At 39.4% G+C, this 17,762-nt stretch overlaps 1 protein-coding gene across 3 annotated transcripts in view; it reads left to right on the top strand.

Annotated features, from left to right (window-relative positions):
- The window catches only part of THEMIS (thymocyte selection associated), a 99,456-nt gene that overhangs the window by 51,506 nt on the left and 30,188 nt on the right, over positions 1-17,762 (top strand). For all 3 annotated transcript variants that reach the window (XM_048935906.1, XM_048935905.1, XM_048935904.1), the window contains exon 5: positions 16,082-16,226. In XM_048935906.1, the coding sequence (XP_048791863.1) occupies positions 16,082-16,226 (145 nt within the window). The remainder of the gene's footprint in view (positions 1-16,081; positions 16,227-17,762) is intronic.

The following is a 17,762-nucleotide window of genomic DNA, read 5'->3' as shown; positions in this document are numbered from 1 at the left end:
ATCAGGCATCAGGATCTCTGTGACTTGGTGGTGATCATTTCAGATTTGCCATTTTGTTTCCTCTAAGGCAGTTTCAACTGTGTCCCACCCATCTTTGTGTGCATTGCCTTAGAACTTAGTCAAGCACAGAAATTGCTATGAAAACTCCATGGTATGAAAAGTTGGAGTCAGCAGGAGGGAGCGGGCTGAAGGCAAATAACTCCTCACACAGGTCACACTGGTCTATCTCCATTGCCATTGTTGTCAAGAGGATGACATCTTGGTGTGGCTTTGCCCCTGTTCTGTGGAGGATGTGGGGTTAGACATAGCTCCTGGATGTGTGGGGAGCCTTTGCCTTTGTCTTGGCTCCAGCACCCAAGATGGGAAACTGATAACGACAGGCAGGGAGTGTTCCTACTTGACATTTTACTTGATAGCTGTTATTGCCAGTTGCAGCCTCAAAGTTCTACCTAGTAAAGACATGCACTCTTACTTCCACTTGAAATAATTTGTATCTGATTCTAGGAATATTTGATTGCTCAATAGTTATGGACTCTGGAAGCAAGACTTTAACAAGGCAGAACAGAAGAGCTACAGTCACAAGCAGGTTGGGGCAAGAGAAGCATAAACAAAGTCTGACTGTAGGTGGAGTCCTTTCCCAATAATCATGATCTGCAATTTAACTAGCTTGGTTAGTAAGCATAGGTCAATGGACTCCCCCAGGATCTGGATGAATTTCAGAGTTGGCTGAAGTAGGATGCGAACACCCTCTGACTGTGACATTGGCCTCAATCTGTTCAGGTCATTGCCTATTCCAATTTTCTCCCTTGCAAAAGGCGAGGGCTTAAGAAGTCATCTGGTTTGCTGCCACTGAAGTTGCACTAGGAAGATAAATTTCTGTCCTGTATTGGGGATTACAGTAGAATATCCCAGGTGCAGCTAATGTGACAGAAGAAAGAGGCCTTCACTTCCCCAACCAGTCCTTTCTTGTTAGTAAGAATAAGATCAAGCAGCACACCCCTCCTCGTCAGCTCCTCTATCATCTGCATCAGAAAGTTATCTTCAAGGCATTGTAGGAACAGCTTGAATTGTGTGTAGCTGGCTGGCACACACCAATCTGTGTAAAATATTAATTTCCCTCCTATTTGTAACCTTCCTTTAAATTTGGAAAGCCATAATGAACTCTCCCCACAGCCTTCTCTTCTGGACACAGTGCTCTAAATGGGATCTCAAAAGGGCAGAGTAGAGAGGGACAATCACCTCTCTTGCCCTGCTGGCCACTGCACTTCTGATGCAGCTGAGGGTACCATTGATCATCTGGGGTGGAAGCTCACACTGCTGGCTCATGTTAAGCTTTTCATCTACCAGGACACCAAAGTTCTTCTCAGTAGTGCTACTCTCAAGGAGTTTTTCTCCTAATCTGTGTGCATATTTAGCATTAACACAACCCAAGTGAAAAATCTTGTGCTTTGCTCTGATGAACCTCATTAGGTTCACATGAGCCCAACTTTCGAGTTTATCAAGGTCCCTCTAGATTCTTCCCTTCTTTCTGCCATATCAACTGCACCAGTAAGCTTGGTGTCATCAGCAAACTTGCTGAGGTTGCACTCAGTCCCATCATATTTGTCACTGACAAAGATGTTAAAGAGTACTGGTCCCAAGACAGACCCCCAGGAACACTACTTGTCACTGGCCTTCACCTGGACATAGGGACATTGACCATACCCTCTGTTCTTGACCTTCTAATCAATTCCTAATCTTCCAAATAGTCTTCCCTTTAAATCCATAGCTCCCCAATTTAGAGATAAGGATGTGGCAGGGAACCATGTCAAAAGCCTTGCAAGTCCAAGTAGATGACATCAGTTACTTTCTCTTTGTCCACTGATGCCATCAAAGAAGTCCAGTAGGTTGGTCAGGCATGACCTTCCCTTGTTGAAGCCATGTTGACTGGATCTCCTGCTCATTTCTCATGCGCTTTAATGTCTTCCAAGGGGGTCTGCTCCATGATCTTCCCAGGCACAGAGGTGAGGCTTGCTGGCTTGTAGTTCCCCAGATACAGCTTCTTCCCTTTCTTGTAAATAAGTTTGATGTTTCCTTTTTCCAAAAACTGTGGACTTGGCGGACTTGGCTTCATAGTCACAACTTTTCAAATACGATGGAGAACATCTTGGCAACCACATCAACCTGTTCCTTCAGACCCCTGGGATGCATGTCATCTGGTCCCATAGATTTGTATATACTCAGTCTCATGAGGTAGACTTGGACTTGCTCTGCCCTTACAGTGGGGGGAGTTTGTTCCCCCAGTTCCCATCAAGAGGTCTGGGGAGGTAAGGTTCAGAGATGTGAAAAATGAGAATCCTGGCTGCAAGAGAAGATGGAGGCAAATGACTCATTTAGTACCTCAGCTTTCTCCATGTCTGTTGTAGTTCTTCTTTCTCATTTATCACAGAAAGTACGCTCTTTGGCCTGTCTCTTCTGACCAATGTATCCATAGAAAACTTTTTAGTTGTTTTTAACATCTCTTGCCAAGTTCAGTTTCATCTGTCCCTTGCCTTTCCTAATCTTATCTCTTCATGTCCGGTCAGCATCACTGTATTCTTTCCAGGTGACATGTATTTGTTTCCACAGCCTGTACATGCCTTTCTTTTCCCTCAGTTTGACCAGTAGGTCCTTGCCAAGCCATGCCAGTTTCCTGTCTTCCCTGCCTGCTTTCTTATTCTAGGGGATAGGGAGCTCTTGCTATCACAGAAAGACATTCTTAAAGAGTAGCCAGATTTGCTCCGCTCCTTTAAAAAGATCTTCCCAGGAGATCTCATCCAACAATTCCTTAATCAGCTTGAAGTTCATTCTTCTGAAGTTCAATGTCCTGATTCCACTCTTTGCCAGGATCACACTGATCAGATTTGTTGAAGGTGCAGATGAAATATACCATAATCTACAAAATAATCTGACATGTGACACAGAGCATTTAGGGGAGGCCAGGTCTACACATTTGTACTACTTTCTGTTATTAAGACTGAGAAACTCGTTCTACTTGTGCAAGCAATGGGTCTACAAATATTACCTCTCGAAACTGACATGATTGATGACATAATAATCTCTTTCATAAAATTCTGTGAGCTTGCTTAGGGTTATTTCATTTTCCATCTCCTGACATAAAAGTGTCTATATCAAAAAAAAAAATCTGTCTGACCATCTGAATGTTGAGAATGAAGCCTCAGGAGAAAATTGCATTTTATTTTGAAAGGCTGGTGGCTGAATTGAAACGCAAACGAATGATTAAACTTATTCAAAGATTGAATGAGACCAAATTTTATGCTGCAGAAATAAAAGCTTTTCTATATTCCCAAGGTAATTTGGTGGACTGAGGAAACCAAAACATTTGTATGTGAACTTATAAGAGATGAACAACTCTGCTCTCAGAAAAAAACTGAATAGTGCTTTCTTGTTAAGAAACATTTCTAAGCATTGTCCTCTGAATGATTATGAATCCAATCAGAGAATCTTTCATCTGATATATATCTGTTGTCATTTTGGCAAAGTCTTCTGAAGGCATGTGTAGATGTCTTGGCAGCTCAGAATTTAACAGCAGTGTTCATAACAGCTGCAAGAGTACTAAAAAATATGCTATCTTCTTAGACTTTGTTAAAATGGGAATTCATTATTTTGGTCAAGACATGAAGATACTTACCATTTAGACTGTCCTCTTCACATAGGAACATCCAGAAAAATGCTGAACAAACTGTCTGAAAAAGTTGCTGTAGCACACTGAGGCTATGTGCAAAATTCAGACAATGTTTCAAGAAGTTGGACGTATACTGAACAAAACTGAATGTGAACTGGGGAGAAACAGTATCCGTTTTCAGGGCTGCCTAGTCACAAGTATCATCTGTAGAATGGCAGAAGTAACAGCTCAGGCATTATTGGGGTATGATCAGTTCTTAAGAAAAAAGCATGCTTTACATGGGTAAAGTTTCATGCTCCCCTTTTGAGAAGATATGAGAATAAGCTATCGAGTGACACTAATGAAATACTGATTATCCTACTTTTAACCCAACCATTATTATAGTGGAAGTAGTGTTCCATAATGAATTGTCCCATATCATAAGGAGAGAAGCAATGAAAGGAAACCTATTTGTTAAGCATGCTGTCTGACTGAGAAAAAAAAATCTGCCCTGAAGTTTTATAAATAACCTAAATATTTAAATACCTTAGAAGATTAAATCATAGACCTTTCTGCATCCATCAAGAGCCCCCACAGATATTGACTCCTGGAAAAGTATGATTCTCTTAATTACTCTTGCAATACATCAATATTTGCTTAATGGACTGCCCATATCCAATCTACCATAGCTATGGTAAGACTATGGTCATCAATAAGTGGGCAACGAGAAATTATCTGCTCAGAACACTTGTCTGGGTGTATAATTACCCATGTAAAACATGTTGGCCCAACCAGCTGGTCAAAATCTATTTGATTTGAACACCGTTTTGTCAGTTTTGTGATTAGTGCTGGAAAGGCACACCAGGATACAAGGTGAAATCTGATGATGCTACACACTGAGAGCATAAGCAATAGACTGCCCCAGAAACTAAGAATGAAACAAAGATCTTTTGGTGCTTCCTATAAGCTTGAAGACTAGCATTCCACAAAAGCTAAGTGAGGATGTTACCAAGATTATCAAATACAGACTTCACATTCACCTGTGCATGATTAAATGCAGGCCATTTCTGTCAACTAGAAACACTTGCATGTTCTGTGTGTTACATCTACAAGATGAATTTCTTATACTTCCAAATTTTTCTTAGCATCACTGGTGGTATGTGGGAGCTGACCTACATCACCTGACTGCGATGGGATCTCTCTCATCTCACCAGTGTGTATTGTTCCAGGCAGTCTTTAAAAATGAAGTCATCTAGGCTGAAAACTGCTTGCAACTCAAAATTCCTCAGAGGTCTTTTTCCCTGCTTGCAAAAGACTGTGCTACAACTGATCCACTGCAGATTTTACAGGTTGTGTAGAAGTTCAGCAGTATCATGAAGGCCCAAGATAGAAGTGTTCTACATTTACAAACCAATATTTCCACGATCCAGTTCTGATAGTTCCACTAAGTTTAAGCCACAGATTTAGGTACTCATTAATACAGTAATACAATGGTCTGGATTACAGGAAAAATAAATGTCAGTACAGCACACAGCTCTAGCAGGGCACCTGCAATGCTGGAGTGTCTCCTTATAGATCTCTTGAAGAGATCTTTGCTCTGAAACCCTGCATGGGCAGTTCCTAGCCTTCCCCACAGCCCAGGGGAGCATATATGATTTGTCTAACAAGATTCCACATTGTTTCCTTGATAGACACGCTGTTTACTCAGAATACAATAAAAAATGTTCACAAAAGAAGAAAAAAAAAAAAAAAAGGAGGAGGGGAACTATTTAGAGTTCACATTTCTGCTCTTTCTCTTAAATGTTCAAGACAAAATAAGGGATAGCATGTGCATTTACTTGGTTTACACAAGAGTGTTCATGTTGACAAAAATAATATGCTGCTTATCTCCTTTCATGAAATAACTTTGAGGAGTTGTGTTATAAAAAAATAACTACAACTATAGAACTTCTCTCTCTTAATTGACTTTTTTCTCTCCCATACAGTTTTTTTTTTTTTTTTTTACATTATTTAGATTTAGATTGTACTTAGTCCTTTCTCATCTGATTTAGATCCAGTTGCTGTGTGAAAGCCAGTATAATTTTAAGAGGCAATATTTGGAGAATTTTAGTTCACCTGAGCTGAAGCCATAAGCTAAGCCACAGTATCACAGTACAGGCACAGGCTACACTTTTATGTTCATTTTTTAATAGAATCCTAAATAAACAGAACATGGTGAAAATGTGTAACTACCATCTCCAGCATAGTTCCTTTGGGAGCATCAAAAATATGCTAAAGACACCGTCACAGTCACCACAAAGTATGAGAACATATAATTGCCACATAACTGAGAAGAAGATGAGCCAGGAGACCTCTCAGACCCGTGTACATTCAGCAGCTGCTGTGCCCAGAAGGAGGATGTTCTGTGTAGGAATGCAGGAAGAAGAAGGCATTTTGTATTGCACACATTTTATTTTAGTACCAGAAACCTCACTCCCTTGCAAGCCTTCTCTCCCCTTATATTTTGTTCCCCACAGAGAAATGAAGAAATTCAAAATTCAAGCTGCTAATAGCTCAGTTTGTCAAAACAGTCTGAAATGTCCCTTGTAATGGTTTTTGTAAATACTTGTGCTATCAGGATTCAAACTTTCTTCCTTTTGAGAAGGAATGCAGCTCCTCCCTGCTGTATTCTTCAACTCTGATAATAAGCCAGAACCCCAGTGACCTAGTCAGGTTTGGTAGCCACCGGTGTGCAGTTTAACACAGCTGTAAGCAAATTCTGTGCCACACTTCGAAATTATGTCAGATAACAAAGAATAAACAAGAAAGGAAAAAAAAAAAGGGGGGGGGGCAAAATAGTTTATTTCTGTCAAAACATATTAGCTTCTAGTGGGCAAGCTGAAACACTTACATACTCATACTTCTATGTACATTTATCACAGAATCACAGAATCACAGAATTGTAGGGGTTGGAAGGGACCTCCAGGGATCACCGAGTCCAACCCCCCTGCCAAAGCAGGTTCCCTACACCAGGTCGCACAGGTAGGCATCCAGGCAGGTCTTGAACATCTCCAGAGAAGGAGACTCCACCACCTCCCTGGGCAGCCTGTTCCAGTGCTCCGTCACCTCACTGTAAAGAAGTTCTTGCGCACATTTGTGCGGAACTTCCTATGCTGCAGTTTCCAGCCATTCCCCCTTGTCCTGTCTCCATTCACCACTGAAAAGAGTCCGGCCTCGCCATTCTGCCCCCCACACCTTAGATATTTATAGACCTGGATCAGATCTCCTCTCAGTCTTCTTTTCTCAAGGCTGAACAGACCCAGTTCACTTAGCCTTTCCTCATAGGAGAGATGCTCCAGGCCCTTCACCATCTTTGTGGCCCTCCGCTGGACTCTTTCCAAGAGATCCCTGTCTTTTTTGTACTGGGGAGCCCAGAACTGGACGCAGTACTCCAGATGAGGTCTTACCAGGGCAGAGTAGAGGGGGAGGATCACCTCCTTTGACCTGCTGGCCACGCTCTTTTTAATGCACCCCAGTAAGCCATTGGCCTTTTTGGCCACAAGGGCACACTGCTGGCTCATGGCCAACCTGTCATCCACCAGGACACCCAGGTCCCTTTCCGCAGAGCTCCCCTCCAGCAGGTCATCCCCCAACCTGTACTGGTGCATGCAATTATTCCTCCCCAGATGCAAGACTCTACACTTGCTTTTGTTAAACCTCATCTGGGTTTTTTTTGCCCAGCTCATATATACATATGTATAAATGTATGTGAGGAGATAAATTCTTGGAGAGGTTCGAATCTTACAAAAATACCTTTTAGAATAAGAATGCATTTTACTCATAAAATAACCCATTTCTCCTTCACTCCTGCTGTTACATTCCCCACTGTGGCCTGGAAACCAGATGATTTTCAAAAACAAGAAGCCTGATTCTGAACTCACATAGTACTGAGTAAAGTCAGGGTAATGCTTACGAACTACATGCAGTGGGTCCAGATTTACACCCAGTTTCTAAGATCAGAATCCTCTCTGAAGTATTTAATTCTTACCAATGTGGTGCCCCGCTGCTTCACTGAGGCTGCTGTCTGCCATGCACAGCATTTTCTGTCATTCAGTAAGAGGAAGCACAGTGTGAGCCCTGCAGCTGGACCTGCAGACTAATGCTAGGAAGGGAAGCACAACAGCCAAAACTTGAAAATGATTTATTTTAAAACTCTTGCTCTCCCTCCCCAGCTCTCTCTGCAGGGCCACAATTACAGGAAATGGGGCAGGATACATTCAGACCAAGGGGAGCCAGAACAAAGCTGCAAGTGGATCAGGAGTTCAAGGGGAGACTGGACAAATGCTTGGACCTGTTGAGGGTTACAAACAGACAAACCGCATCAAACTCAGGAAATTCCCTGAGCTGAAAATAGAGACTGAGAGAGAAGCAGGTAGTCAGGCTATGTCCTTACTTTCACACAGTGCCTGCTTAGGATAATGGTGAAGAGATTTTGAGACATATCTTGATCTGGACCAGGGTGGATATTATTTTATTTTTTTTTTCTTTTGGCAGAGAAGACCTGAGGTTTGAGGGAGAGGCAGCCAGGAGAACGGTGCAGTGAGGGACTCCTCATTTGAGACTCTCTATCAGGAGTTACAGGAAATTTTCTTCTTTTCATTTGGTTTCAGTTCAAATATTCCCACATTAAATTGAACTTGACTTCAGCATTCAGATTTCACTCTGTTGAGTAGATTACATCTGCAGTTTGGCAGACCTGCAGATAATTAGTTCTCCTTGTAATTAAATTTCCAGTTAATGTCCCATTAAGATAAATGAGAAGAATTTGCATCTTCTTTTTAAGTGGTAATTTCACAAAATGCAACATTTCATAGACTTTGAGCAAACAAGCACTTCCACTTGCCAAGGTCAGATGCAATTGTAGTATAGTAGCAGATCTTAATAATTCACATCTTCAGATTTTTATTTTATTTTTTTTCCAAGAGTCGTCCTGGGGAAGAGCAGAGCCTGCCTCATAGTTAAGAATCCTGAGCAATGGGGTCCAGTTCTTGCTTCGGTTCACAGTCACTTTCTCATGCAATGAGTGTCATGGAAACCAGAATTTTCACAGGTGGCTGCTAAATGCCTTTCCTTGTGCAACCTGAGGCAGCTGGGGCCTGTTTTCTGCAGCTGAGCACTCACCAGCATGGCTGAGAGCAGCAGGCCAGGCAGGCAGGCAGGCAGGGAGTGCTGCAGCAGAGATGACATGGTTAGGAGTGGGATGTGCAGGAGGGGGACAGCAGGGAGACCTAGCCAATACCCACTAATTTTCTGAAGATATGAGTACAGGAACATGCCGGCATGTAAAATGTGGAAAAAAAATACATTCCTCTGCACAAGGCATTGAACAAAGGAAGTGCCGTCACAGTCTAAGTACTCAGGAAAAAGTATGCTTTGAGGTGCAGGTGTATCTGAAAAAGAAACAGAATACAAATATCATAGACGCTAGCTAAAGAAGAAAAAAACCTCTTCTCTGCTGTGAGGCCCTGGGAGACAAGCACTTCCCCCTTTGTGTATTTTATGAGGTAGGAGGAGGGGAGAATGAAGAGATGGAGCTGAGATGACGTGCAATTCTATATCTAGCATTTGAACTATTGCTAAACATTTCAAAATACTCTTCGGATTTGCATCACTAATATCTGAAGGTATATGCTCAGTGATTTTGTACTGGCTAATTGTTTCAATCCAGAACACTCAAAGATGTCCTAGATTGTTTTCTGTTCTTTTGCTCGTATACAAACAGAGCAGGAAAAGTATGCCTGAGAAAAAAGAGACCAACAGTTCTAGTTACCCACAGACATAATAGATCCTTTGGTAGCAAATCTTCATTTAAAAATCTTTTGAGACATATTCTGTACCATTCTTAGACTGATTTTTAGTAAAGAAAAGGATCTTATTCAACAATAAGTGGTTAGATGAATACTGTGAGCTCTGAATGAGTGCATGAAACTTGTTGCATAAGAACAGAAAGCTTCAGGCTCTGAAATTCTGGAGCAAGCAAAGAATTTTAGCAGAATGTAATAAAGACACACACTTGCATATTTTTATTTATAACATGATGCAATTCATCTGTAGCTAAATCAGCTGTAGATTTCTGTGAATTATTTATCTGAAATGTGGGAACTACTCTTAAAGAGCAGCGATTTTTAGTTACCTTCTTAAAGCCATATGAGATTTCTTTGAAAAGCTGTGATATGCACACAGAGCAGCCTTTCTCTAAAGGTTATGCTGCTGGCTGGACACTTTGTTTTTCCCCATTTGCTGCTCTTTCTCCTCCTAAATCACAGAATTGTAGGGGTTGGAAGGGATATCAAGAGATCATCAATTCCAGCTCTCCTGCTAAACAGGTAAACGATCAAACCTCAGTCTTCTTAGGTAAGATGTTTTAGCATTTCACTGCATAGCACTACCCCAAGAAATGATCAACTCTGATGAGTATTTTCCTTCTGCCTAGCCTTGATACAACTGTGAAATTTGTTTCGCATGTGGTTTCAAATGCAGGGAAAGGGGTGGACCAGAGGGAGAAATCTTTGTCAGGTGAGAGGTGAGGAGCTAAGCGTTTAGCTATTTTTTTGTATTGCTGAATTGTACACCCTTGGGAATAACTTTGAGGTGCTCAGGCTGGGCATAAGGCAGAGAACACAGCCATCTAGCGGCTGCCGCAAGCACCTTCGTCGCGTGCCGGAAAAAGATCCCCAAAACAGGAGAGTTTGTTCCGTTCTTACAAAAATGCCATTTCCTTCGTTGTTTATTCACTGTTAGTCACTATGCCATCGGAATATTCACTCAAGCTCACAAATAGGTTGAGCGTTGGGTAAAGCTCAGCGTGTTCTGCATGCTGTTGGTTTTTTGATTCAGTCTGATATGCTATCTGTTTTTATTTCTTTAGAAAAGGATGTAACTGTAGCGTGACTTTCTGCTTCGTTTTGAGTTTGAAATCCTTATTCAAGCTTTGGGCAAAGATAAGCTAAAGCTCTCTCCACTTTCACGAATATGCTTATTTTTAAATACGCATTTTGAACTCTATGCCCACAGTGGCATCTGCCTACAGGATATCATGACTTTATTAAATAGCATCTCCATTGTAATCTTCAGAAAAACCTGACAACACAAAATTAACTGTGGTGTTGTAAGCACGTACAGAGAGTACCTTGTACAGGAGAAACCTGTTAAGAATTTGGACCCTGATTTAAAAGAAAAGTTATTTAGTCAAAGTTCCATGTCCCTTCCAGGCAAAAAAGAGCTCATTAACTAATGTGATTTTGTTCTTGCCTTTGAAATGATATAATCTTGACCCTTTCTTGGGCAAAAACAGTTCATCTGTAGTTGATAGTACCTTATGAGTTCTGCAGGCAAAAAATTTTCCAATGTGTTTCTGTCCTGTATGTTAATGAGGGTAAATGAGGATCTTCTTTATTTCTCATGGCCTTTTTCAAGCATCTTCTAACTAGCTCTTCTTTTCCACAGTCCAGTGGACTGTGGAAAATGAAGGCTTGATATCATGTACTGGAATCAGTGCAATGGGGAAGGCTGTTAAAATTTTTCAGTATTAAACCATAGACCCTTGTCAGTGCCCTTAGCCATAGGTACACTCTGTCCTTGCAAAAAGTACATTGATCTGCAAGATAAGTTGCCTTGCCAATGGATCATGTAAGAAGGCTACCTTGGGATGCAAGTGGGTAATAATCCGAAGGCAGTAATTTCCTTTCAAGTCCTAACTGACTGCCATAATAATGCAAATTTCTTTAGACATGTCAGCAGTTTCCATTTTTGTATTTCTGTCATTTGAATTTGTGCTTCCCATCTGTTACATGGAAGAAACCCATTCCTTCTATTCATATAGTGGATGAAATTTTATTTTGAATAACGTTGCTGTAATTCTGGATTGAATAAGTTTAAAGAAATGTAATTACTCCAGCTTAGACACTTAAGAACCAGGAAAGAATTTGGATTTATGTTTCAGGAGGGCCTGAGATAGCTCTTACCCTGGTTCTGTATTGATACCACATGGGAGTCAAATTCTGAGTATTTTCTCTGATTTGCTCCAGCTCTTAATTTTCCCTATAGACAGTCATACAGATATCACGAAGTTTGGAGCCAAATGATCCCTACTGATCTAGTTAGCTTGTCAGTGTACAGGATGCTCTGAAACTCATGAGATTTTCTCTATATATCAGCAACCGTGACTAGCTTGTCAGACTGATGTGCCCTTCTATATTTTTCTCTCATCATGTCTTTAAAACACATTTCAAAATATTAAAAGCTGAATTTTCAGCCTAGTTTGGGCCTCTCCATGAACACTCTGTTTTATGACTGTCTTGCAGAATATTAGTTTGTAGCGCTGATAAATGGCCTTTTTTGTTTGAAAGGAGCGCGATGTATTTGGACTGAAAAGCCATTTATCACACTTCCACTCTTTTTTTTCTTTCCTGCTGGCAAGGTGCATGTAGCAATTAAGCATTTTACAAGTAAATTACCAGTGTAGTATATGCCAAAGAAAAGTATCTGTCTAGAGCTTTGGCTTGATTTTCTGAAGACAGTAAAGTGTGCCTCTCCAAATTGTCTTTAAAGATTGTAGTAAAAGGTTTATGATCTGTATCTGCTAGCATGGGTTACTCATAATAAATGTACTCCAAAGGTGTAGTGCCATGTCCAGCACTGATTGCTCCAGCAAATGAGTACTCCTCTTCACTGGAGTCATTTGTAATCATACAACAGCTTGACTTTCTGTCTGGAAAGGCACCGTTTTGTCAAACTGGTTTATGCCACTACATCTCTCATAGCATTTTCAGAGACTATGACAGCTGTTGGTTTCATATTTACTCCCACACTTTTCTGCACTTTAAACAAATGCTGCTTCTCTTCCTTACTCTAAATGTTCTAGATACTGTTGAAGCTTTCTTTCACTGTTGTTTTTTTTTTAAAAACAAGAAAAGCAACTAAAATAGTAATGCATATTTTGAATACACGAATTATTTTCTTTCTTTATATACAGATTTAACAGTTTTTACTTCTTGTGTGCTTTAACAGCTCCTCCGTCTGCTATTCTACCTCAGAGGTTATACTCGTTTTGCTGGGCTACTCTTCCAATTAGTTTTCCTTGTCTTACTGAGAAGTTGTGACCAAATCGTGATGTTGGCTTTATGTGTGGTATGCAGATTGCCTCCAGTAGTTTTTAGCAGACATTCTGCTTGCAAAGAAGCAGAAATGTCAGGATCTTGTGCATCATGGATTACAATTCTGATCCTCTAAGAGGAAAGATGCAACACTCTATAGAGCTCCTCAGCCTGAAGAAATGACTCAGGAGAGAGATTATATATGTAAAAACCTGAATGCAGGAAGAAAGTGAATAGAGAGTGAACACAAAAGCTGCATGAAATTATTTGGTAGGATGGTTTAAAGAAAAAAGGAAAATTACACAATGCAGAAGTAAGCTCTGGAACTCATTGGCACATGATGTTGATATCAGAATTGTAAATGAATTCAAAAAGCAATTGCACATATTAATGGAAGAAATATTCTCAGGGACTATTAATAGCCTGGATTTCTAAAGGCAGATAAGAATTCAGCTTGGAGCTGTGAGAAGCAGCAGCTAGCAATTGCAAGGGCAATCGGCATTTTTGGAAAAGCTTCTCTGCTTCTGGTGCTGTAGAAGGGCAAAGTATTTTTGTGCAGATGTCACTGCTTCTGGGGTGGGCAAGGGGTGAGCTGTTGAGATGAACTTACACACACACACACGCAAGTGTAACGCTTTATGCTCTTTAAGCAATCAAGGGAAATTAATTCCAACTGCTCTCTCTGAAACTCAGTTTGCTACTTCAATCCATACATGTTGGATAAATTCTGCACTCATTTTCAGCTTCTGCAGAATGTTGCAAGTTTTGTCTTACCAAAATGATGAATCCCTGGTCTTTTAGTTCTCACATGAGCCTCACACTCATCCTGTTTGATCTAACGCCTCTTATTTCCTGAGAGAGACTTTGCTACACTATCTTACCTTTACAACCTTGTTTGCCCTCTGAGTTATTTATGGACAGTGAGTGAACCTCCATATAGACTGTGCTGTTAAACCTGCCTAGTATGTGGAAGATTACTTTAAGACTTTGTAATTTTTGTGCAGTTTAAAAAAGCTTCTTATCTCTGCTTGTCTCTGGTTTAACTGTTACCTGTAGATCTGTTAAGGATGTTAAAGTGATATCAGATCTCAGCAGATAATGAAGTGACAGTTCAATTCCTGTTATCCTGTTGGTTCTTATGTGTTTGAGTTCTGCATATTTTAATTTATGTACAGTGAGCTCCAGGCAACTACTCTATCACGATGTTTGTCTTTGTTGTGGACTGATAAGATCAGTACAAACTCCAGTTACGCTATTCCTAATGAGAGAATATTTCTGTTTGAACACCAAGACTTGTTTCTGAGTTATTTAAGGCAACATAAAATAAATATTCTGAACATATTAATTTATTATTTTGATTGCAAGGATTAATATTCTAAATAAGGATCTGAATAGAAAATAAAAGAATGTCGGTGTTGTTTTTTTTTTTAATTTGATTTATTTTTTACTATTATTTCTATAGTTTAAGGTCATTTAGTTTCCTGAAAACTGACTTTTGACTGAAAGCATTCTGCGTGCCAATTATCCCCAATAACTCAAACAATTTGCCAGCAATACATCCCTGTCTTTCCCAAGACATTTCAATTGTGATAAACAGACATGAATGGTAGTGAGGATAGGACAAGTTTCGTGACGGCCTTGAAAACTGTTATTTAAGCATGTATTTTCTCCATTCAGAAGGTATTCAGTAAGTGCCCGTAGAGTGTGCTCATATTACCAGGGACAGGCTGGCAACAAATCTGTAGGCATATTTGGGTGCAGATGATCAAGAAAAAAACTGGAGATCAGAGAAAGGCCACACTCTGCTGGTGAAAGAAAGTGAAAGATCCTGCAACTTCAGTAAAGTCATTCCATATTTCACCAGATTAGCATTGTTTTAGTTCTAACCATATCATTTCCACTGGGTTATTTTTATTTCTTACCATTAAGGGCTTTTTCTGATGTTTCCATTCTCTTTGAAAAATTTTCCTCAGCTTGAATTTCTTCCATGAACTACATCACTATTACAAGCTTTGCTTGGTGTCAGAGGCTCTTTTGCAATCAAGGAGAGTGCTAGCCAGCACTGTACAGACTGTACCACAGACTTGCATCAAACACTGTAACTCAGTCAACCCCTGCAGTTTGAGTTTTCATTGTTAATTCAGAAAAGGGAGAACTACTCTGGGTTCTTCTAAATGAAAAAAGAAATAGTATTTTCCACTTGTATCATGTCATGACCTGAGGAAAATTGTCCATGTATTTTACAGGTTTTATCCTCAGCTCTTCTGCTCAAAATGCTCTCCTAAATATTTCTGTTACTGGTGACTTTCTTGTTGCTAGCTGGTGTCTTCTGTAGAAGGGGCAGATTATTGTTTAAAAATTGAGTTCGTGTTCTACTTTCACAAATTGTGGGTTGATCCTGAAAAGATCAGACACTATTGTTCTGTAACTACTGTCAATTTTACCAAAGCGACCTTCTGTCTCTGAATAGAATGATTTTATCTTTGCTGAGGAAAATCTATGTAAGATTTTGAATGGAAAACCTTACAAATTATCTAAAAAAAATGGACTTTCTGGTATAGTGATCGCAACTGAACTGTAAGCCACTACAGCTCTACAGCTACTCCATATTTGCAATAAAGATAAACTTTTTTGACACTTTATGTTAACAACTACTTACACAGGTAAAAAACATTTTTTTGACTGAATATTTGTAATATAAATAGATTACACTTAAAAAAAATAGAGTTACAAAAATATCTGTATCAAGCATGAAATCCAAGGGGTGAAACTTGTTTTCTGCCATGTTATAGTACAGCATTATAATTAATTACACCATAATTGTCTATTCCTATCTTACTATCTCTCCATGCTATGAATGCTACTGAATAAATGTAATTGAAATGTCAGACTTCACACAGATTTGTGATATAACGTATATCAGAACTAATTTCATAACTCGTTATATCAATCATCAATACAGTAGAAGTACTTATTCAAAAAGAACTCTGCATCAGCCAGAAGAGATGGATAAAATTCCTCCTTATGTTTGAGTCTACATAGCCAATTAAAGAGAAGGGAGGTCTGTTTTAAAGATTATTTGTTTACATATAGCATCTTTTAATCATCTTATTTTGTGAATTACTTGTCTCAAATATAAGAATTATGGTGACTGATGATTTGCTTTGGCAAACAGAAGATTTGTGGTTAAATTTCAAAGAAGTGACCCAAAGAATGTTGCTCTTATCTGTCACATCTCTAAAAGTACTGAGTCTGGAGTAAAGATTTACACGTGAAGTCAATGTTTTCTTCTATATAATTTCAGAATTTCTGTGTAGACACCAAGAAGAAATTGTGCTCAAATCAAGACGCTGATGTTTTTGTTAGTTGCCAGAATGATTTGGTGCATCGTGACAATGAGAAGGACGTGACTGGGGAAGCAACATTAGTGGAAAACCGTGTGATTAAAGGTTAGTTAAGACTTATGATTTGAGTTATGTTTTAGCAAAGCTTAACTCCTGCCTTGATAAATAACTTATATGCAGCATTTTCTTGTGTGATTTTCATTTGGAATCTGTGCTTCAGTCAAAAGTGATGAACATTTCTGCTCCTTCTCCATAAATGCCGTAAGACAAATTCATCCAAGCTCTCAACAGCAGCATGGTATTAAACTCCGTTTGACACTGAAACATGAATACTCAGTAGTTTTTAGAAACAGATTTGTGTGGAAATATGCACTTTGTTTTTCCTGAAGAATCTATACATCTTCTGCTACTAAAAAAAAAATAATAAAAATTAATTCCGACAGATATATTAAGGATAAGCAAGCCATTTATATTAAACATTTGAGGATGTCTTCAACTTTTTTATTTATTTTGAAGAAAAAAGAGCATTGAGCAAATTACTTGACTATTAATTGTTTTTAAGGACACCATTTGCGATAACTGGTTAGGCTTTCTACTTTTTTTTTAACTTTTCACTTTGTCAGAACATATTCAAGTAGAGAAGCCAGATGATATGAGGACAAATCTTTCAAAAATGAATACATTACGTTAATTATAACACCAGCACATTTGGAAGGCTAAAGCACAAATACTCATCCTCACAGCATTTGTTTACTGATAATTGATATCAGTATAAGAAATTCCCATAAAATCTCCTCTTTTCTGTCTTCTCATTCAGTGTGCCAATCTCCTAAAAAAGACTGCTTATCTGAAACTATGCAAATGCAACATAAAAAACCTTTATATTTAAAAATTACTGTAGTGTATTGAATATTCAATGATCTGTACTGCTGTGGAGGTTGATTGTTTGGGAACAATTTTTCTAACAGTGTTTAGGTTTGCAGCAAGCTGCTTTGGAAGATAATCTCATATTTGTTATATGGTGGCTTTGAAAAGTCTCCCTGTAGGTTCCATTTTGTTACAACTTAATGATCTGATGATATTTTATAGTGGTAAATGGTGAAGCTTCCAGGCTGGCAGCTGTAGAGAACAGCATTCTCTGTTTAAACCCCAGGACAACATTGTTAACAAGATGAGTTAATGATGAACTCTCTTGTGCCAAGGGAACTACCTGCACATAACTGGGGCTTGATTTTGACAACTGATGTCCATGCTGCAGGGAGCAATTGAATCACCACCATGGGTGATTCAGTCCCTGTGGGGTAGGGCAAGTGTGAGTGAGGTGTTCATGGTTAAACGGGACCTTCTATTCTACTCCATTGCAACAAGGAGATTTCCCAGCCCCTTTCTAAATCACAGTTAGGGGTACAAGTTCTATAAATGTAGTGCTCAGATGTTCAATATTTTCAATCATAAAGACAAACTTGGACTATTTGCAGCTGTTCCTGTTTTGGAGTTTTTACTTACTGTGATTCAGAAGCATAGCAAAACAAGGCATCATTGCTAAGTGCCATCTGCCCTAGGTAGAGTCTGCCTGCTTTCTCACTCTTTATTCATTCTCAGTTAGTAAAATTACTCTTTTGTCCATCCTACTAAGTCTTA

The sequence above is a fragment of the Lagopus muta genome, chromosome 2, assembly GCF_023343835.1.
Source record: "Lagopus muta isolate bLagMut1 chromosome 2, bLagMut1 primary, whole genome shotgun sequence".
NCBI lineage: Eukaryota > Metazoa > Chordata > Aves > Galliformes > Phasianidae > Lagopus > Lagopus muta.
The sequence above is the reverse complement of the archived record's forward strand: the minus strand, read 5'-3'. Positions and strand labels throughout refer to the sequence as shown.